The sequence below is a fragment of the Pipra filicauda genome, unplaced genomic scaffold, assembly GCF_003945595.2.
Source record: "Pipra filicauda isolate LSUMZ 115617 unplaced genomic scaffold, ASM394559v2 scaffold297_size1274073_pilon, whole genome shotgun sequence".
Classification (NCBI taxonomy): domain Eukaryota; kingdom Metazoa; phylum Chordata; class Aves; order Passeriformes; family Pipridae; genus Pipra; species Pipra filicauda.
This window is the reverse complement of record NW_024104417.1, coordinates 477293-500467: the sequence shown is the minus strand read 5'-3', so window position 1 is coordinate 500467 and position 23175 is coordinate 477293. Positions and strand designations below refer to the sequence as shown.

At 40.3% G+C, this 23175-nt stretch overlaps 1 protein-coding gene across 1 annotated transcript in view; it reads right to left on the bottom strand.

Annotated features, from left to right (window-relative positions):
- FBXL7 (F-box and leucine rich repeat protein 7) overlaps window positions 1-23175 on the bottom strand; it is a 180267-nt gene that overhangs the window by 3695 nt on the left and 153397 nt on the right. The window contains exon 3 of the mRNA XM_027739001.2: window positions 3926-4537. Within this exon, the coding sequence (XP_027594802.1) occupies window positions 3926-4537 (612 nt within the window). The remainder of the gene's footprint in view (window positions 1-3925; window positions 4538-23175) is intronic.

The window sequence follows — 23175 nt, the reverse complement described above, 5'->3', positions numbered from 1 at the left end:
AGACTGGTAAGGTCATGGGAGGATATGGACAGATGCAGAAAAGGGGTGTGTCAAGTGAGAAAGTCTGGCCATGGAGGTAACTAGACCAGAGGAGAAACACCAGACCTTGCCAGGAAAGCCAAAGAGCTAGATGAAAGGGAAAAACATGCTCACAGACTTTCCCCATTTTTAACCTCCACTCCACACATGGTGGTGAGCAAAAGCTTTTTTTGGAAAGTGCGGTCTCTGCTGCAATGTAAACTGGCAGTCTCAGGATCCTGAGGGAAATTTTTAGCTGTGCCAAGTTCAGCTGGGCACACTGCATTAGCATAGCTAGGAACGGCTGCAAGAAAGAAGGGAGGTTCTACCCGTTACTGACCAAGGCCCAACAGTTTTAGCCATAAACATCTACTCAGAAAAATTCTGTAAGTTATGCCTAAAGAGGTGCTCTCAGGTAGAGAAGAAAAGAAAAAGGATGTTTTCTGTATTGCTGAAACACTGGCCAACCAGTTTGAAGTGACGCATAAAAACTGATGACTGTAGAACTCCATGTATCAGAAATCCTGCACAAATCCTGTAGTGTGGAAGTAAAGAGCAGTGTATGGAGACAACCCCAAAAACTTAAATGATTCAAACTTATACCAATTGATACAACAGGTTCTCATTCAGAGGTTTAGTAGAAGGTATGAATATGCTTCAGTTCTTAAAAAGGAAAAAAAAAATCCCTTGAGATAACCCTGCGGACTCACAAAAATGTTGTGAGAAGCATGGGATATGGACTTGAAACAGTTTGCCACCTGCAATTAGATTTCTACATTCATCATTTGAATTTGCACTGGACCTTTAATTTAGGCTTCAAATTTAGTTGAACAGAGGCAAATTTTACCTTAGGCCTCACACAATGAAATGGGCAAATTGTCCACAGGTCATGCAGAAGCAAAACTTTGAGGCAAAACACTGTTCAACAAACATCTTAAAACTGAATGCTATGGTGCAATCTCTGGAAATAGTTTTGTCCTCAGATAAGTACTACATACATGCTCAGTAAAGCAAAGTGATTTTTCTAAAGGGAACCACTACAATACTAATGGTGTGAAAATTTCACCCCTACTATATTCTTTGGAGTAGGTGATACAAAATACACTACAGGAGTCCCCATCCTTGAGTCTTTTCCACAGAAGAAGTTGGCACATAGGCAGGGCTCTGCTGAACCTGACGTAGTTCTTGCTATTGCATTTGGTCGAGGAGGTTGCTGGATTAAGGAGTCAGTCTGGATATTTTATATTCTGACCAGAATTCAAATTTAAAATTTGGCTAAGTGAGAATGATGGGTCCACGAGGCCAAGGAGAATGTTCTGTCTGCTGAGAATCCAAGAAGCTTTAATGACCGTAATTAGAAAGTGACTGGGTCAGAAGTCTCACAGCAGGGCTGGAGTCAAATACATCACCGTGTGATCACTGTTTTGAAAAGCTCAGCATTGCCTTGTCTAGTTACTTTGGCTACACTGTAAAATATTTAATGGGAAGGATATTCAAAATGGTTTAACCAGAAAAAGAGTCCATGCTGATACAGAACAGCCTGATTTTCAGGCAAAATGACAGGTTCCTGGGTCCACAACAATTTTTCTGTCCTAAATAATAAAAAATGTAAAAACAAAGCTCTTGCAACAGGATTTTCCATGAAGTAAGTATAACTGATTTTTAAAAGGGAGAAGAAACTTCCAAACAGACTGAAAAAAATGTTGGCTAGTGTGTTAGATAATAACTTGCAGTCAAGCTCAACCAACTTCTAGAGATATCTCAGACCTGCCCACAGAGTGACAGAACTTACATTGTGTAAAGCTCTTAAAGTTAATACGAACATCTGGTTCTGACATTAAAGATTTTGATGCATTTTTGCTGCCAAGTGGCCATCCAAGGGGGAAAGGGATTCAGCTAGATGTACAACTGTTAACTGGGATTTAATTAACTAGGAACTAGAGTCACCCCCAGCACACGTACCCAACTTCTCTTGTTCAGTATGGAACCAAAGCGGTGAACCACTTCAGTCCTCAGAATTGCTTGAGCATATAGGTGCAAGCCTTGTCCTCACAACTACAGACAGAAGGAGGGGAAAACAGAATCCTGCTTCCAAAATATCCTCCAAAACTACACACATTGTAATGAAAAAAGTGGACTCAATACAAGAGCCCAGAGATCAATTATCCTCAATTCATATGCAGGTGCATGCAGCAAAAGCTATATCTGAACCCAAACACCCCAGCTTCTGAGCATGTTCAAACCCCAGATTTTTTCCTTCACCTGCTCCAAATAGAAAGAACAACTTAGATAAAAGTGAGATTAAAATTACTTTCCTATCCCATCGATGAGACAAAATTCAAGGAAGACAGGTATTTTATTTGCCCTCTACACACTTTGTACCAAACTGATGAGCTCTTAGGGACAGACGCCACCTTCTAGGTCCGAAAGTAACAGGCTTGGGAAAACCACAAATGCAGATAAATCCCAAAAGAACCTATTTCAAGACCTGTTATCATCCTTTCCTTTTCCCTGCTTTTGAAAAGAGAGCTCTGGACCAAAGCATTTTCAGCCACCTACAAGCTCCTAGGTGCACTCAGAGTGTGAGCTTCAAAGCTTTAGCTCTAAATCACACTGGTACATACATTTTCTCCTGGTGTTGGAGATGCTTCAACCTGAATGTGTGGTTAGCAATCCAGAACTAATATCAGTATGTACCAACAATAAATTAATTCATATGCAAGGTCACTGCAAACAGACTCCATGGGACAGGACTCCTGTGAGTCCCACAGACACTCCTTATCACCTGGTGGTTTCACAGAGCAATCACAAAAAGTGAATAATTCTCGTTTGCTGCTATTTGTTTTGATGCCTTTCATGAGATTCTGCCATCCTAGGAATGAGGTGAGAGAGTTGGATAAAGCAGCTTAAAAAAAAAAAGGGCAGAGAAAAGAAAGTAAATCAGTGTACACAAGATAGATAGCCTTGGAAAAATCAGTTTATCTGGGTACCAATGACTCAATAGCATTGCTTTCTATCCCCACTTCATCCTGCTTATTGTCACTGGTACCTCTGCAATGGCAAATCTGTTTTGGATGATTAATAATGGCATTAGATTGATAACAAATAAGATCATAAAATAAATGTTGAACGGCAAATTTACTTCAGTTCTCTGCTTGACTACATCCTTTCCATTAAGTGCCAACCTACCTGCAGAGAGGAAATTCTGTGCAGTTGACCTTGGGGAAAAAAACATTTTGTTTCCCCAGAGCAGGTCTGAGGAAAATTGTCTAAAACATTTCTGCTGATCTAAACAGCTGCAACTGCAGCTTTTTTTTTAAAGAAAAAAAAAAAAGAAAGAAAAAAAGTCCAAGCTATCTAAGTCTTGTTAAAATACTAATGGAAATAAGGGAACCCTGAAGATTAGCTAGGGATGACAATGAATATTAATACCCAGAAGAAAAGTCTAGAACTTATTCTGAGCTTCTCCTTCATACACTTATAAGATTACAGATATATACTTTATAAATACATAACCTAAATATAAATTATATATATATGTGTGTGTGTGAAAGATAAAACAAATTTTGCTGAAGTAACTAGCTTTCACCACATGATGTAGCACTGACTGCAACATGAGCCCTTGTACAGGTGCTTTGTGCAAAAATCTATGAAAAGCGAGCGTGCTATTTGAACAGGCCATGTCTATTACTTCGCCTCCTTTGGAGGAAGCCTGGCCACTCCAGAAGCACTGTTGGCATTATGGGCACTGAGATTCTAGTGGTGCCTGTCTCACAGGCACTGTGTTGGGAAACTGGCATTTCTACTTGGAAAGACAACAAGGAAAGGGAAAATGTGCAGTTGTGGGGTTTGGCAAGCATGATGCTTTAAGAGTTATAAGCATCTGTACTGAAACATTTCCTGTTACCTGACACATCAAGGTGTTCCAGGTTTGGGCACAGTGACACGACATCAAAGACTGCCTCATTGGAGATGTTGTAACATCCAGACACCTCCAGCCTCCTCAGTTCTGGACAGCACTGGGCAATGGTGTAGAGTCCTCTGTCTGTGAGCCGCCTGCAGCCACTAACAATTACCGTCTCCAACATGAGACATACGTTGGGAGTATCCTGACAAAGCCTCCGGGTCAGCACTTTAAGAGCCCTGTCTACGTTGATTGTCTCGCCAGTGAGGCGAATAGTCCTCCAAAGCCGCGGGTCCCAGGCAAGGTTGTACCAGCGGCGGCACACACGGGCACAGCGGCACAGCTGGTTGGTGGGCAGGAAGGAGAATATCTGGATCATGGAGTGGTCGGGCAGCCGGTCTATGTTGGCCTGTTCCTTCTGGTGCTTGGATGCCAGCCGGATGAGAGGATGCGTGAGGCGGGTTGGAGGTGGTGAGTGGACCATGGCAACAGTTTCCCCAGTGACTGAGGACGAAGATGTAGACGAACCTCTGCCATTTTGGAAACCAGGGGAATTTGGTGGAAATATTAATGCTGGACTGGGTGTACTGAGTGTCCGCATGCTCAGGTCGGAATCTGGAAGAATGAACACATAGTTTCAGTAAGTGGTGGACAGATGCAGAGCTCTGCACAGCACAGCACCCCACCAGCCCATTTGCTATTGGAGTATGGTGGACTTCAGCATTTGTTGAGGGTTAAGCAGTCATTTTTACCAGTAAGAGTGAGGAAATATATATTTCAAAAGCCATGTGAGCAAAGGAGGGTCTGCAGTTCTGAGCCCTGTAATGAAGAGGAGACGGCAATGGAAGTCCAGAGTACATCTGAATCACAGGCTTTTTTTGACAGAGAATAACTGCCCATAACCTTAGCACAGCTGTGAGCTGTTAGGAGCAGAATACTGTGGTCCTTTGCCTCAGCTCCTTCAGCCATTCAGCAGGAGCCCAAAGAAGAGCTCACAAGGCAAATGCTGCTTCCTTCACCACACCTGGGCAGATGAGAGAAGCACAACTCCATATACTTATTTTTATCGTGTTATTAAAGAAGTTCATGCAAACTGGAACTTAGCAGTTTAACCAAGAGCCCAGTGATTAGTTCTTCTTAATGTGCACACAGAAAGCACTCCTTTCCAGTGGACTAAAGTGAACTTCAGTTGGAAAAAACAAGCCCAGAAAAGTAATTGACAAAGGAACAGCATGTCTGGAAAGTTGTCAGCGAGCTGCTGCTGCACATTTACACACACTTACTGCTAGGGCTAATTGTCACACTAAAAGCACTCAACCCAATTCCTCTCCCCGGAACAATTTGCTACTTCTTTACTTTCTTCATTTCACTCTACTGTGAAAAATCAGGCACAAAAATCAAGATCCTCTGCTACTAAGGTTACCTTTGCTGTAAGATTATTTCAACTGTTTTCCTTTTGTGCTGATATTGCTGCCTACAAGTCATTTCCACTCCTGCTCCCAATTCTCCAAGCAAACCAGGTAAAAGATTAGAAGACAACTACGATATCATTTTGATAGTCAAGCAAATATCATGGGCAATACATTTAGAGACTCAGTTATTCTAGCAATACACTACACAAGATAAAAGCAGTGTAACAGACAAATGCTGCTGCTGAGCACACTCCTTCCATCTCTGACTTCTCAGATCTCAACAAAATTCTTTATAAAGGAAAGCACCACCCAGAGATGAATACAGGAATCATAATTTAGTGACCAGCAGAATAACAAATTTCACTTAATAGGGTAAGAACAGTGGTTTTAGAGCACCAAGCTTTTCTCCACGTCACATCTCCTTCTCTCACATCAGTGTTGAGGCATTTCAGGGAAGTATACAAAGGCATGTACTTAAGTAACACTGACTCTGCAGCTCTGTGACTGTAACAGCACAGATAAGGGCTAAGCAACATACACCCCAGAAATGCATTCAACAAACCTGCCCAAACCTGCATTTAGGCAGAGTTTTAAAATTAAGTCCATTTTAGATGAATTTGATCATTACACATAAACTTCCCCATCAAGCTTTTACTTAGTCCAGCACAGGCCTGCTCTGATCTCACTAGCCACAACAGTAGCAACCACAGGTCTGCATTTTCAGTGTGTCTGCAGGAAAGAGACACAACTACTTAGCTGAAGAACGCAAGACACAACGTCCAGCAGCTTGCTCAAGATCACCTAGATGAGTTGCAATCAAAATCATCTCCTCACACTATGGAGGAAAAGCTTATGCTACCCAGCTCCTTCCCTCTTCCTCTTCTGCATCTTGTTTTACTTAGAAACTCATTGTTTCAGCAAGAGACAGGAGAAAACATTTTCTCCAAGGCTTCTGAGCCTGTGTTATGGCTACGTGGACCTAACACAGGGATTTGTGTATTTAGGAGCAAGAACTGTATCTTCATGCAGAGTGCATTTTGCAGGCACTCTACTCCCTCTGAGATCTCCTAATACCCCCCTGGCAGCTATTGCAAATAATTGCATTGAGGAGTGTTATTTGGAAAGCGTCTGGTATATGCTGGTATTTTAAAAATGAGATTTACAGCTGGAGAGAAAAAACCCAAAACATCAGCAGCAGCCAGGTTCCTGCAGACAAGCACCGATTCCACAGACCACTTAGGCAACAGTCCCCAAGATAAATTTTCACAAGGACTTACCATATGTTTGACCTCCCTCACACTACCACCAAACCAGTGAAAGTGCCTGAAGTTAAATGTGCAGAAGATGTGGCAGACTTGGAGCCTTTACTTTTTGCTCTTTTCTTGAGGTTTTAAGACAAAAATGTTTCTAAAATAGAAGAATACACACTTTTTTTCAAGTGCTGGATGTATCTTCTGCTATTACATATATTTGATATTGTCAATCCCTCTCTTTTAGCTTTGGGCTCTTTGGTTGGTTGATGGTTGTTTGATTTTTTTAAACAAACAAGCACAAAAGGAAGACAAAATTATATAAATAAAAACACAGAACAAACACTTGTTTCTATTCCACAAAAAAGCCAGAACTAAAATCAAAAGCAAAAAGTTTAAATTTTTAACGTCTGCTATAAACAATTTTTTCTACTGTGGGAGCAATTACATTCTGTAAGATCCAGTATATTTTGAAAACATACGTTTTTAATCAGTTACTGTTGAAAACACCTAAGAATTTCTGCAAGGTTACAGTTTTCCCTAGTCTTCATTTCTACCTAAGCATAAAAAAGCATTTAATACTCTATGATTCTCCCCACTTCCCCCGGTGAGCAACACACCAAGTTAATACGGCTAATCTCCACTCCTTCTGGATCAGAAGTGGCATTCCTTCATCACTCCTGGGCACTGTGAATAATCAATACCTTAGACCTTCTGGGTGCATAATGAATTACTAAAATGTGGTTTTTAACTAAGACCTAAAGCTAAAAAAGGCCTGACCTTTTGTTTTATGGGTATGCTCCATGCTTGCTTCGTGCTCTCTTAATTGTCTCATTAGTATAGCAGTTCCAGATGTGCATCCTGTATTTCTTTTACCTTCAATCCTGAAGGTGCATCACGTGAAACTTGCTCCCTCCACCTTCAGGGCACAGACTTCCAGACAGACATACACATACATACACATGCACCCTGTCTCCCCACCACAAAGTATTTTGGAAAAAGACTGTAGTGTTGTCACCATGTTTAAATAAGAGACTTGAGAACACATTACTGGTCTGTTGAGCCTGTAACGCAATATGCTCTCAGACAGGAATTTTGTTGGTAGCTCAGCTGAACTCGGCACAGAGGTATTCCTGCTTACTATTCGTTGTACACCCCTAAGGGGAAAAGAAAAAAAATAGCAGGTGAGTCCAGGAGCCTTTCTGCCAGGAAAAACTTGGAAAGCTTTTTGCTAGCATTTAAATCTCCAGCAAAACACTTGGTCTACTATGCATTCTCCAGGCTTTTCAAGTGTTTTTGGGAGGGGTTTCCTATAGCACTATCTGAACCTCTGAGGGTTTCCTTCAGATTTTGTTCTTCAGCATTTACTGAGTGCTAGTTAACAGGCTGGGTCAGTCTGAGAAAGAGCAACTTAACGACAGTGTAACATTAATAAACACAACACTGCAAGTGCAAATGAAGTTACTGGTTACAGTTCTCAGTACACATTTTTACACGCACACGCCCTATACAAACATTACACTTCCTGAAAAAACACAACTGTTTACAAGACCGAAATGCAGCTTTACATTTTGGTGATCTTAGAAAGTAAAAACAACTCAGAAAGCAGTCCTGCACTTCCCTCCCTACAACCTCTTTTGTTCCTTAGTCTCCAATCTTCTGTCCAAGATGCCTTTTATTAAAGCTTTGACTGGGCTCTGAAAGTTATTTTTTGATGCAGGAGAAAATTTCTTAACAATCTTTAAAGAAATCTCAAAAGATGTGGGCCAGAAACAGAACTATAAAAGCTGACACAGAGGGAGAAAATGCACTAGAGGGAGTTTTCTTATTCCATTAGGAATCTGGTTTATTTCAAATATTTTTTCTCCCCAGTTTGTTTCCTAATTAATACATACATCTGGGGACAAAAAGCCTTTAAATACATACATTTAAATCAAGATCTAGTTCCTTCTGGCATTGACAACAACATGCAGTCTCTGATTTCAGAACCAGAGAGGGAAAACAATGTTGTATTTTCATCACTCCAGCAATGCACACTAACACAGGACACTTGATGCCCGGCTTTCAGCATGGACTTTTTAAGATTGAACCATTTTCCATGCTTAAGGTGTGACTCCATTTGTCCACACCTTCCACTATGGTATTGCAAGTGAGTCTTTTCTAAAGTGAATTCTATATTGAGCTCTTCCAAGTTAACAAAATTAAAATGAGAATTTTTACAAATATTAATGAAACTTAAGACTCTTATCTGAAAACTAAAAAGGATCCTTCGTGTTGATCTGCTGACACCACTGAGGTTTTCAGCAAAACTAAGGTAAGAAATAAACCAAACTGTGTTCAAGCTCTGAGAAGTCAGTATAGCTGAGAAAAATACAAAACAATTGTCATTTTTTTAAACATTAGATGCAAAGTAATGTGTGCCAGAAGCATTTACCCGGAGTACCAAAACATCACTTAGCATCTCTTCAATAAGTGTTGCATAAGTATTACATATTTTACTAAGTGCAATGTGGGTATAGACTTCACATTTTTACCATGATACCATCAACTTCATGCCTGCCAAGGAAGCACTCTTCTTACAGAGACTGGGGAAAGTAATGACATGGGGAACTTAATGGTTGTAGCAGCTACAGTCAACAGTACAAAGGGGAATAGAAGCAGCTTCTACAGGGGGAACAATGTGGGCTGATTCAGGGAGAGACTTATGAATTTGACAGACAGATTTCAAATACGGCCGTGTGCTCTTATATGAAAGCAAGAAAAGGAGTTAGCTAGGATAGTAGGCTACAACACAGCCATTTTCTTTCTAAGGCTGTGGGCATGGACAAAGTTCCAGAAAAAGTGATACCTACAAAAAAAAAAAAAATAGCATCATCCACATCACAAATATCCTCAGGCATTTCTCTCAGGGTAAGCTACCCTACTGACCTCGGTTCCTCTCCCAGTCCCAGGAGGTTGGAAGGAACTGGACAGCCTGAGATAGCAAAGAGACAGCTGGAACAAAACTCATTGTGCAAACTTGTGCTGGGCTGCAGTGGTCAAGCATGCCAGAAGGAAAGGGTTGCTCGGTGGAGAATTGTGCATCCTTTTACAATAAAGAACAGATAGAATGAGAAACAAAGTTGGATGAGCTCTCTCAGCTCTCTCCAAGAACACCAAATACACTTAAACCATCTCCAACGTGCATGTCTGCCCTGTTCTTAACTGCCAGGGACAGCTATTACTCAGCTGACTGAGGTGCCTGTTCCAGTATTGCGATTGTATCAAGTTTCTAAGTTTTTCCTTTTATTTGGTTCATATAAGAAGCTGTTTCTTGCCCCCTCTTCTAGAGATCGCGAAGAATGAGACATCTCCATTCTTTTTGTAAGGATTTATCACATGCATTGGCCTTTCTTTCTAGTCGTGTTACTAATATTCACAATTTCTCTTAGTTTTTCCTTTAAATTTTCTCCAATCTGTGTGTTTTTCTCTTAAAGCACAGTGCCTCAAACTGAGCACCACACACCACCCAACCTCACCAGCAGTGGCCAAAGCGGAGTCCTTCCCATCTATATTTCATGGAAACCACACTGTCAACCTTCCAGACTTCAACAGTCTCAGAAGGCTGATGTATTCACTATGGATTCCATGTATTGCCTGAATTCCCACGTGCCATACAGCTAGTGCCTGGACATTTATTTTCTTCATCCATGTTTATAGAATCCATTCATCTTCCCTACACCTGCCTCCTTAGAGAATGCTATGTTTTCTCTCTCCTTAATTTCATACCTTTTCAAGAGTATTTTGAGTACTGAGCAACCTTCTCAAATTGTGTTAATTTTCAGTTTTCCAAATATATTGCAGCACTAGTGTCATAAATTTTAACCCATTCCTCCATATGTCGGTAATTTTGGGTCTCAATTCAGTTCAAACAGATGGCTCCCTGAGACAATGGGGAAGTCTAGCAACCTGTTCATGAATACTGTAAGGTATAATGAGATGAGTTCAGTTGATTGGAGGATGGTGCTAATAACACCAAGGTTGCAGGTTCAATCCCCATATGGGCCATTCACTTACTAGCTAGACTTGATGATCCTTGTGGGTCTCTTCCAATTCAGAATATTCTGTTATTCCTAAAGGGTCCTTCTTGAACCATCATCATAGTTGACAAACATTCATAGTGATAATTATACAATGTACTATTCCCCTTCAGTGGCCACCTTACGATGATTTCATTTAGTCTGTATTTCACCAGCTTGTTTCCAACACACACATGCAACACCCTAAATAAACCCAAGACAGGTTACAGCTACTGCTTCCCTCTCACCGGACAATTTATTCTTGCCAATGCAGAAAATTAAACCGAGCTCAAAGGAACAAAAACACTTTGACAAAGGTGAAAACTTATTTCTTATCCTGTGATATCTTTTAGGTCATACAACTTTCTTTTTGAGAGAAGAGACCTGTGACAAAGCTCGATCTGTCAATGTAAGAATGAGCAGCCTTATGAAGTAATCACTTCCACATGTTCTTGGAAGAAACTTAAAATAACCTTTTATAGTTTTTAAAAACCTCCTATGCAATGTAATAAGAAACTGTACCTATTGTATAAGACTACAGACATTGTGGAAGAGGGATATGTTAACCTAAATTTGAAGCCATTTCATAGTAGTTTCTGTGTAACATTTTAGACCTTGGATTATACTGGTGTAACTTCCCTGTGATGTCAAGCTCCAGTTTTCTTTAGTCTATAAACTTCTCCAAATACATTTGGAGACCTGATCTTGCATTCCTGGCATATTCACGCTAGATGCTCAAAGTCAAACAGCACTACAACTGAAGTAAGCAAATAATTCTTCCTTACACTGTATTTGTCAAAAGCTGGAACTAATTTCCCCCCTACTGACTTTGTCCCCTGCCACATGGCAAGAATTAATTTTAATCCTCATATTTTTGAACAGAGCTAAAAATACAAAGACTGAAGGTGAAAGAAGTAGAAAAAGTAATTCACCAATAGTTTAGGAAGTCAAGAAATCTTAATTTTGTCTTCAGTACCACTGATGATACTAGCACATCAGCTCTGAGAAAGGGGTTTCACAGTGCATAATTTCTGGGAAATTACATAGAGATAGATTGGAAGGTGCATTTTTTCCATGTTCACTAAATAAGTAACCCCAAAATGAATTCCATACATGCTTGAGTACAAGCTCTACTTAAACTCTTCAGGTCAGATCCTCTCCCAACTCCTAGTGGTATGCCAGGGAGCTCCTCCAGCTGAGTTAGTTTATATTTACATTAGCAAAGAGTACAGCTCAGAAAGAGGAGCTCTGTGGAGCAAAACTAATACTGCTGAAAACCCAACATCCCCAGGCCTGGGAATTATTTTTTAGCCAATATTTAATTTAATCCCCAAACCTGAATGCTCAGTTGGAGTTGCCTTTAGTATTTTAGGTGTCCTGCCAGAACATATTTTTTGGCTTTAGTTTTGCCTGAGGGTAACTGGGTTCACATACATCACGGTAGTAATTAAAACAGGGTAAACAGGAGAGGCATTTCAAAAGTGAGCTTTGGACTTGAACAAAAATGCTAATGCAGATGAACCCACTGGTCAGTGAAGAATCCCCTGTCCACCTCCTCCAAAGCAAGAGTTACCACTTCCCAACCTAATCCATACCACTTTGAGGAGAGGCATCCTGTGCCCTGCTAGGTTCTCAGGGCTGAATTATTAAAGGACCAGACAGACTGCATTTCATCATCCCCCATTTTCAGGATTATCACACCTATGGGAATCCATGCAGTTTAATGCATTGCTCTAAAATGTGCAAACCAAATGCGGTTAAAAATGAGCATTTACAAGATGCTTAAGTAAGACATCAAAAAGATAGTAAGTGTGCTTAATTTCCATATATTAAAAAGCCTGTCATCATCTTTCCCTCTTCTCTTGAAAAGCTTTTAGAAGTCTTAATTAACCCAGGAGCCCCATCCTGCTGAATACAAAAAACATTCCCAATTCATCCAGATAATGACTTGTTTCACTGAAATAAGTTTACAACTACATTCTGCCTTTCCTTTGAGTTACTCTAACATGCTCCAAGGTGAAAATTTTGTCAGGTAAAACACTTTTCCACCTGACTAGACAACATTTACATTTCTGTGTTCCACTGTTTTTAATCTATTCTTCTTTATTTTTCATTTAACACCAACTTGACATAAATGTAGCGAAGGTAACTGCACACTGCTTCATACTGGCTTTTAAGATATACACACACGTCCAGAACCAGTCACCTGAAGTGACACTCTGCTGAGGCAAACAGATGCTACTCTGAGTGATAGGCTGACATTAGGTTTGTGTTGATGCAAATTCATCTTTGCAATTTATATAGAAAACTGGAACCAATGCCTAATGGCTCCCAACTTCAAAATGCAGCAATCCAGTCAGCTGTTCCAGTCAAATGTAGCTGTTCCACTATTTCACCTCACAAAAATGGAAGAATTTGGAATAAAAGATGTATCAGTTTACATTATTCTAGAACTTCAAGACAAGTTACTGGAATAAATTTATAGGAGGGAAGCATTTTCAAAATTTCCAGTTCACGTGGATCAAAACCAAGAGGATCCTTGGAACTCTGAAATGAAGTTCTGTTAGATGTGCGTGACTCTAAACGGAAAATAATAATATACAAAGCAGAGGAATGCTTGCCTCTGGGAAAAGCTAACAATATAATCACTTTGTTGTGTAATCAAGATGACTTGCATCCAGTTGGTAGCAAATGCTACAGTAGACAAATAATTCCCCCAAGAATGACTGTTTCCAGCATATTCACCATAAGTGAGTAAAAGAACATTGTTTTTCATAATCAACTGTTGGCATACTAAAAGCATGAAACTCTCAGAAATTATTGACTTTCAAATTAACAGGGGATCCACGATTTGACCTCCAAAACTGGAGAAACAAATGGTAAGCAAATGCTAAACAGAAGAAGAAACAGTAATGAGATTTAAAACCACAAAAATTGTGCTTCTCTATTAACACTAAAGTTTAGATCACAGAATCACAGAATGGCCTGGGTGGAAGGGACCTTAAAGGTCATCTAGTTCCAATGCCCCTGCTGTGAGCAGAGACACCTTCCACTAGACCAGGTTGCTCAGAGTTCCATCAACCTGGCCTTGGAATACTTCCAGGGATGGGCAACCCATAGCTTCTCTGGGCAACCTGTTCCAGTGCCTCACCATGCTCACAGGGAAGAATTTCTTCCATATATCTAACCGAAAACTACTCTTTCAGTCTGAAGCCATTCCCCCTTGTCCTGTCATTATGTGCCCTTGTAAATGGTCTCTCTCCATATTCTAATGATTTAATAGAATTTAGAATAGTCCAAATACCCTTCCTAAAATGAATGCAGGCTTTGAAAAACTAGTCTTTGCTGATAATCTGAAAAGAGATAAACCTTCAAATTATGGGACAGAGTTGTACACAGCACAAGAAGAGGTCTCTAGATTAAAAAAAAAACAAACAACAAACCACAAAAAACAAAACAGAAAACCAAATGAAAAGGTAAAGCCAATCCCAACTCAACTTGGTTCAGCCCATCTGCTTTTGGATTGTCCTGTGAGATACCTGCAAGTGCCCATCCCATGTCCCAGTTGATGAGCCGTATGTCAAAGCAGAAGACATACCCTTCTACCATCTAAGTTATCGGTAAGGGAGTGAAAATGAAACAAAAACAAAAAAATGCTGCCAACAGACAAGAGAATATAATGCTGCCAACAGATAAGAGAATACAACCTTCTTCTAAAAAACTGTGTAAGAAGTTACCATGTCATAGCACACTCCAGATGTGTTCAGTGAGCTCTTTTCAATCTTGTAGGAGACTTACAATGAGGTAGTAACAGTTTTCCTGACTTTACAAAGGAGAAGTGTTTACTCACAGACTAATGCTTTTGTGGACTAGGAGGGACTCTAACAAGAGCCCTGCATGCATCTGTAGGACGGCCATGGATGACAGAAAATCAGTAGAACTGTGCAAAGCATAACTAAAGGCCAATCTGCAACACCTGTTCCCAATCAGCTCAAATCCATTTACACTTCAGTTTCCAAAGTTTATTTTCCTTTCCAGGAATGAGATTCCTTCAAAAGCACCTGCTAACATTCTGGCAAGCATTCTTGTGTTTGGAGGGCAAAACTTCATTTCTAGGGTTGCATCCCTCCTCCCTTCTGACACATGGCCAAATTTAGAAAAGCAAAGCTGGTCTCCAAAGCTTTTTGAAGAAATGGTAGAAAACTTCACTTAATCCACAGTTTTACATTTCTTACAAGCCCACAATGTTACCACTATGCAGATAGACAAAGGAATGCATTCAGCAAAGAGTTGGCCAAAGCCAATTCCCTAACGAATCACCTTTGAGACTTGGGTGATAGGAACACTCTGGAGAGGATGAAAGAAAAGAAACATAGGCCTCCAAAGCAGAAACCCAGGACACCAGCACAATCTAACTTATCCAACATCTCTCCAACAAAGATACATAAACCAAGGATTTTTCATAATAAACACTTCAGGTTATGAGAACCCTGGAGTGACAGTCAGCAGTCCCCTCTTGTTACACACACACACAATATACATACAACAACACACTGAGCAAGCACGTAGTGCTTATTCAGAACCACAAGGATTAAAATTTTGTTTATGGGAAATTTGGGAGTTAAGCTAGGAAAGAGACATGGCCACTGGCAGCTTTCTCCTACTAGAAAAATGTAACTGGCTCAAGCCCAAGTGCACTAAGTTACATGGAATCCTGACCACCAGCGTGAAACAGTCCCAGACTGTGTCAAAACAGATGGTACTTACAACTGCAAAAGCAGTACATTAGCCACCCTCTGAAACCCAGCCCTATCGTCTGAGGTCTCACTTGCTGTGTCTGTGACTTGTGATGTATAAATTGTAGATTGCTATTTATATGGAACAACATATGGTACTCTGACATTTGAGGAGTATCAGATGTACATACATGCAAGTAAATCAAGAATTCAGCACTCTGTATTTATGGCAACTTCAATAACTTCCCAGTCTACTGAATGCCACAATAAATAATTGCCTTATTGCACATAAAATATTAACTGACTGTAATTATTCCTTTTCAATTCATTGTGATTTCAATTTACTGAAATGCAATAAACAAAATTATTCACAGTTTAATATAATTTTGATTTCATTAACTTAAAATAATTATGCAAAAAAAAAGGAAAATATGATGATTATGTCTATACAACCACGGAGTTATTCAAAGTAAGAACGATGGCACTACCTAAATCTTTCAGCCTCTTATTTTTCATGTTAACCTAAGCTAATTATATAAAACACCATCACTAGCTTTATATGGAATTTTACATTTAGCCTCAGATTTAGTATCACCAGCTTATGGCAATATATTAGGGAGTAGACTTAAAGACAGGATAGCAGCAGAAGCAGCATTTGGAATCAAGATATATTTGGCATCTTGACAAAGAAAGAGGAATATGAAGAGAAAGGCTCTTTTCTTCACAAAGGCCAAGAAAAAAAAGAGCTTGTCAGGGTGTTATCATGAATATATATATATATATACACACCTGATGGGAGGGTGTACAGGAGATGGAGACAAGCTTTGTTCAGTGGTGCCCAGGAACAGGACCAGAGGCAATGGGCACAAACTGAAACACAGGAGGTTTCATCTGAACATCATCAGGAAACACCTCTCACTGTGAGAAGTGGCAGTGGTACAGGTGTCCCAAAGAAGTTGTGGAGTCCCCATACTTGGAGATACCCAAAAGCCGTCTGGACATAGTCAAAGTCAACCAGCTCTAGGTGGACCTGCTTGAGCAGGACATTTGGACCAGATGACCTCCAGGTCCCTGCCTACCACAATCACTCTGTGATTCTATGAAATAATTCTAATACACCTCCTACAAAGAGCACATGAAGTTTAAGTCCCACTTTCAAACAGGCATCTTCTGTATGAACTTTGCATTACGGCTCCGAGCATCTTCAAATCTGTTCTCCCATCATTGGGGATCTTGTAGAGTTTGTTGTCTTCAGTACACCAACTCAAACTCCATTTCAACTGTGATTGAGATGATCACCATCATCATTAAATGTTAAAACTCAAGCAGGCAATTATTATCAGCTGGCAACATGGCCATTTGTGAGAACTGGCTTAAGGGATACTTATTCTTTGCCTCCAGTCCAGAGAATTCTCCGAGGCTCAGCACCGGCTCTTGGTACCTGTAGAAATGCTTCTTGAACTCTATAAAGGATATGCACTTTTTACCAGAATTCTACCTCAAAACTTCCAGTAGTACCTTCATCATGTGAGATAGATAATATCAGGTTTACCTGCACATAGACCTCTAGCAGTAAAAAAAAAAAATCCTCTTAAGCTATTACATAGGCATTGTCTCCCATACCTTCCTTATCATCAAGCTGGTGAAGTACAGATTAGATAAGTGGACAGTCAGGTAAATCAAAAGCAGACTGAACTGCTGGGCTCAAAGAACTGTCATCAGTGACACAAAGTCCTACTGGAAGCCATCACCACTAGTGTGCTGGGGCTAATACCACTTAACCTCTTCATTAATAACCTGGATAATGGAACAGAGTGCACCCTGAGCAAGTTTGTAGATGACAGAACTGGAAGGAATGGCTGATATGCTAGAGGGTAATGCTGTCATTCACAGGGACCTTGACAGGCTAGATAAGAATGGGTTCACAGGAACATCACAGTGTTCAACAAAGCAAAATAAAAAGTCCTGTACCTGGAAAGAAATAACCCTTCATATCAGCAAAGCCTGGGGGCTGACGAGCCAGAAAGCAGCTTGGCAGAAAAGGTCCTCATGGACATTGAGTTGAACATGAGAAAGAAATATGTTCTCACTGTAAAGATGGCGAAGAGCACTCTAAGGAGGAATGCTGTTTGCAGGTTAAAGGAGGTGATGCTTCATCTCTGCTCAATGCTGGAGGATTCTGTCCAATTCTGGCCTCCTCAGTACAAGACAGACGTGGACATACTGGGGAGAAATGCCACAGAAATGATCAAGGGATTAGAGCATCTGACAGAAGAGAAGAGAATGAGAGAGCTGGGATTGGTAACTCTGGAGAGGAGAAGACTCAGGCAGATCTCATCATTGTGAAGGGAGGGTATATCCAGCGAATGGACAAGAGAATGTAAGCACAAACAGAAATACTGGAAATTCCTATATAAACAACATTTTTAATGGTGAGAGTGGTCAAGCATGGGATGAGGCTGCCCAGAGAGGTGTAGGGTCTCCATCTTTGAAGAAAGTGTCCTGGGCAACATGCTGTATTTGGCCCTGCTTTGAGACGAAGGTTGGATAAACTCCAAACACTCCTTCTAAACTTGATTATTCTGTAATTACCAAGTCAATGGAACTTAACAGGACTCTCCTCTTTGAGGCCTCCCATAGAAGAATAAAGTATGCCCAATTAGAGCAAATCAAACCCTCGTGAAAATGTCATAATAAATGTGCTAATTCACACACTCTGAGTGGAAAGGTTAAGTAATCTTGACCTGTGCAGATGAAGATCAAAAAGGATATGCTAACATGTAGCATTACCTCCAACGTATGTAGATAGAAGATGGAGGTGATGGAAAGGTTACTTGAAAGGTGCTTGCAAAGCTATGTAAGAAGGAGCAGTAGCTAAGTTTGACTTAGAGAAAACATTGTAGTTGAGGGCTAAAAATCATCACACAGCACGCAAATAGGTCAAGGCATAGGCTGAGTGAGTTGGGATTGACATCTAGAGTTTTCTAGGAAGCAGTGAGATTAAAAAAAAACAAATCCAAACCACAACAATAGAGGAATTAATCTATGAAGAAAATTCTGCTTTAAGCTGTTGTTTAGACACGATGACCCAAGAACTTTCCCACCCTTTATCATCAGCCATCCCTGACCTGTCAGCCATCCATCTTTCTAAAACAGAGAAGTAAAACTCTTACTGAAAGAATTTGTCAGGGGACATGAAAAATGAAGGACAGAATAGCATTGAGTAACTGATGCTTATTTTCATCAGCGAAGTTGTGTCACTTTTTTCCATCAGGTTGGCAAAGATACACACTTTAGGCTGAGAAGAAATGCCCTTGCTACAAATTTTTCAAGGTTGTTTCAGTACACACTTTTACAGATTTTGTACTCCTGACTTCATAACATGCAGACCATTCTCCATTTTGGGAGAAAAGAGGATGAAGTTCACTGCAATGCACATGACCCACAGGAGCATATTAAACTCTGCTCATGCAGACTCTACTAAGACTGCTGAGTTTCAGCGAAAATTTCTTCAGATGCTCTCTTTTTTCTTACAATACAATGAATATATCAAAGATCCTTGTAACTTACATCTTGAGTATGAGAGACAGCATTCAATGGCCTCAGTTCTGAGCCTCCTGAGGAGTCTCCATTGCCAGTCTTCCTCCTTGGTACAGAAAAATTAGCATGTGCTCTCCTTCTTAGCAGAGTTGAGGCTACAGGTTTCTTGGTTGAATGCACTATGTTATGCTTGTAGACAACGACTACCTGAACTACTAAATTGGGACTGAAGTCATTGTGAATTCACACTCAGACTACCTTCAGTTGAACTGACACTTATAAGTCCAGCTTCAGAAGCAAGGCTGATGGACACAAAGCTCAGGGGAAAGTTGTGCTCTGTTAAGCTGCAGAGAGAGCAAAGTAGTGTCCAACTGCTATACTACTATTATATTTATGCAGCGAAGTGATGACAAGGTTGTATTTACAGGATGTGTGATGTAAATTAAGGCACACGTAATGAGGCTCAGGTTCTAGAAAAGACATTTAACTCTGTGCTATAGTTCCACAAAGTACTGAAGCTTCAGGTGGAGAAATTATAGTAATGACTTCATCGTCTCCTTCCTAATTGCACAAGACTTCAAGCAGAAGACTAATCCGAAAAAGAAATTTATAAAAATGTATTTCTAGCATTCCTCAGTACAATTTGGAAACATGGAACACAGCCAATAAAGAGATCACAAAGTCACATTTAAAAACTTCTAATGAGAAAGTAAAAAGAATTTTTACGAGGAAACATTTGAGAAACATGCAGTGACTTCACATTTTCCATGCTTGGATTTACAAGCAAAGAGGCTGATGCTGCAGTACCTGGATGCCGAGTACTTTCTGGGATGCGCAGAGTACCAATGGCTACTGATAGTTCCGAGCAGTCAGCATCTCACAGGATCATAACTCCTCTCACTACACATTGAACCTGAAACACTGCCAGGTTAGTTCACTCTCTCTGTTCTATTTGTGGCAAAGAGACTTTTATAACATCAGTAATTGCGTCGAAAGTATTGTTCTCATTTCGTTATACTGAGCTACACTCCACTCATGCTGTATTCATGACTATTTATAGCATGAACCATGTATAGGAAGAAACGTGACACTGCGAAAGTGTCACTATGAGAAATGCCTAAGTAAGAAGTGAGATGAGATTACAAACACTGGGCCACTAATCTGCTATAATCCAGTTATACATTTAGTTGCTCCGTCATTTTAATTTCATTTACAGAATGCGTGAGCAATGTGCAAGGCAGTGATAATACTGGTATTACACATGATTCAGAAACATACTTTTGTAGCCCTGAGGGTGATTCAAAAACTAGTACAAAATGATGAAGCTTTCACTATTTAATATCTTATCCAGTTTGGAGGACAGTAAAATCTGTTGCCAATTCCTGATCATCCTTTAGTTTGTGGGACTATGTGTCTATCACAGGACATTCCTCTTGTCCAGTTTGGACTCACTGTTTTGATATGAGACATAGAACGAAACAGAGATGACAAAAGCACTGATGCGGGACATTTTCAATGACCGGAGTGCATATGGCAGCTTAGGTTTTACAGAGGTCTCTCTAGTACTAGAGGACTGAAGTCCTTCCATTTGAATCTCAGGAGTTAAAGTTCTCTCTAGAAGCATTTCCATACCACATGAAATGGATCTTTTGCTCACTACCAGCTGAGATGGGATGTCTGTACATCAACCTGGAGATGGAAAACGAGCTATCAATGATCTGTCTCTCCACCAAGCTTCTTTCCATGACACTTTTGCAGTATTTGAATTCTGCCACTATAGCCTGTGATTTAACTGCATAAAATCTTAGCACCAAAGTAGCTCATACCTTACAGAAAGGTGTCTGTTCAAGGTTCTGCTTTAGCAGAGCACAAGGACAGACTGTACAGTTCACATGCAGTGTCACGTCTTATTGAACAAACCCTGGTCTTGACCGTCCTACCTTTTTAAGGAAAGACCTTATAAAGCTTTGAGTTTACTGAAATGATGTAACAAACACATATGCTGCTGAAGTGATATTTGATTCACAAGGCTTTTATGTTGAATGGTCTCTGCTGATTTAGAAAACTCTTCTTCATAAGCTCTGAAAGGTGAGAATATATTCCCAAGTGATCTGCTATGCTATGAAACAGCAGAAGCCATTTGAACAGCACACAATAAGAAAAGGTTTCAGAGAAGCGTGCAGTGCCTCCACCCATGAGGGTTCATCATTAGACATGGACATCAGATCTTCCTTGCTCCAAAACACAGGTGGGATGCCTGCCTCGGGACTGAGTCATGGTTTCTGCACACCCCAGGCTATCAGTCACTTCTCTTCATTGCCTTCTATATCTACATCACTAATCAGTGATGCTACTGACTCTTCTTTATTGAGTATAAGGAGTTTCATGCAAGTGAAGCCATGTCTAGGGAACAATTCAGACAGAATACATTATTTTAGCTGTGACTACAGCTGGCAGAGCCTGCTCCTTAGGCAAACTGCCTTATAACACAACAAAGCCTCATCTGTCTGCAGTACATTGCAGCAAGCCCATCAGCCTCTCTGTGAACATATATTTGCTCCTTGAAGAGAATTTATATATTTCTTTATAGAAAAACTCCAAACTGTAAAGAGCAGAAAGCAATCTCATCACACTTGAACTGCATTTAGCAGTCTCGCTGTACACAAAGGTATGGGTGTGCTTCTACACCCTGCCCACGCAGCAGAAGATTACTGATGACAACAACCTGAGATCCAGGAACAGAGGATGATGGCATGGCCCAACCTTGGCAAGTGGTCGGGTAACACCACCTTTTAAGACAGGAATGTGAGTGAACCATTTGTGGTATGCATGTGTAAAAAATGCATAAAACCAGCATGTGCTTCCCCAAACTGATCATGTTAAAATTCAAGAAAATCATCACCCTCTAACCACTTGCCTTATCAAAGAAGAAAATCATCATCCAGACAGAGCAGCCTCCCAGTCAAAGGCCATGAGCTGCCTGCATTCAGGTAGGCTGCTGCAGGCAGAGACTCACACCTCATGGAGTGTACCTGAGCTTGTGGGTGCTGCCTCACCAGCTGCAGGGAGTAGCATTGGGTCCCACGAGGTGAGAGCACCTCAAGCAGGATAGGGGGGACACTTAGATGGGGTGGAGAGGAACTGTAATCCACACATTCTGGTAGAGCATGTGTGTGTACTTTTGAAAGGGAGACTATAACTCTTGGGGAGTAGTTAAAGCTGTTTTCTGTAAGTGCTTATTAACATTAATTCAGTGTTCAGTGTTGTGATTTATCTGTGGCATTACTGGTACTGATCCCAAACGAGCAGTTCATTGACTACTGATTAATTTAATGTCATTATTAAAATGCTTTGATCTTTATTTTCATTTAAGCTGTGTGAACTGAATATTACTCCACTGCAGTAAATGGCTGTGATTCATCACTCGCTGCTGTTTGTTTCTATTATATTCTGAAGGATGAGAAAACTGATTTATATCAGGTGTTGACAAGAATTTCAAAATAAAGCTAGGGATTAAAGAGTGTTGTTTAAGCAGCTGCAACAAGCCATTGCTTAGAAAAGGTGTGGACAAACTCCAAAAGCAACCTAGATGTCACTGTGGATTTGTGGAGCACTGGCAGTGCTGCATAGTAGAGCAACAGGGAGATGCTGAACACCTGCACTGAGGGATCATGTTCTGCTTTGGCAAGGACTGCAGCTGATTCAGACTCTGGTTTCTCCTGCAGGGAATCACAACGTTGGTATAATCTAATTATCTCTGCATACATATATATGTGTGTATTATTTCCATATATGGCTATATTTGGCTATATCTATAGGCAGTTTACTATAATTACAGATGGCCAGAAATGAAACAGTGGCTCTCAATTTTCTTACTAAGTATGGAAAGTACTGGAAACCACAGAAGTGCTGTGACTGAATAAAAAGCTTACCTTTTATTTATAAAAGTGTGTGCCAGGGAAACTTAATGGTACACACCTAATATAATTAGGAAACCAAATTAAAGACAATTAAGTAATTTAAAACATTTTTCTAGGGAAAGGTGTCAAATTCCTTATGAGGATACTCCAATCCCACAATTAAGCCAGAATGATTATACCCTATTAACTTTCTCTCTTTTCTTTGTCTTAAAATATGTAACATCAGGAATTGGCATGCTACAATAGATGAGTATGAAAAAAAACCAAACACCCAGAGGTACACTGGTAATGACTATTTTTTAAGCCAAGCTAAATTTAGCTTATTATGCTAAAATTA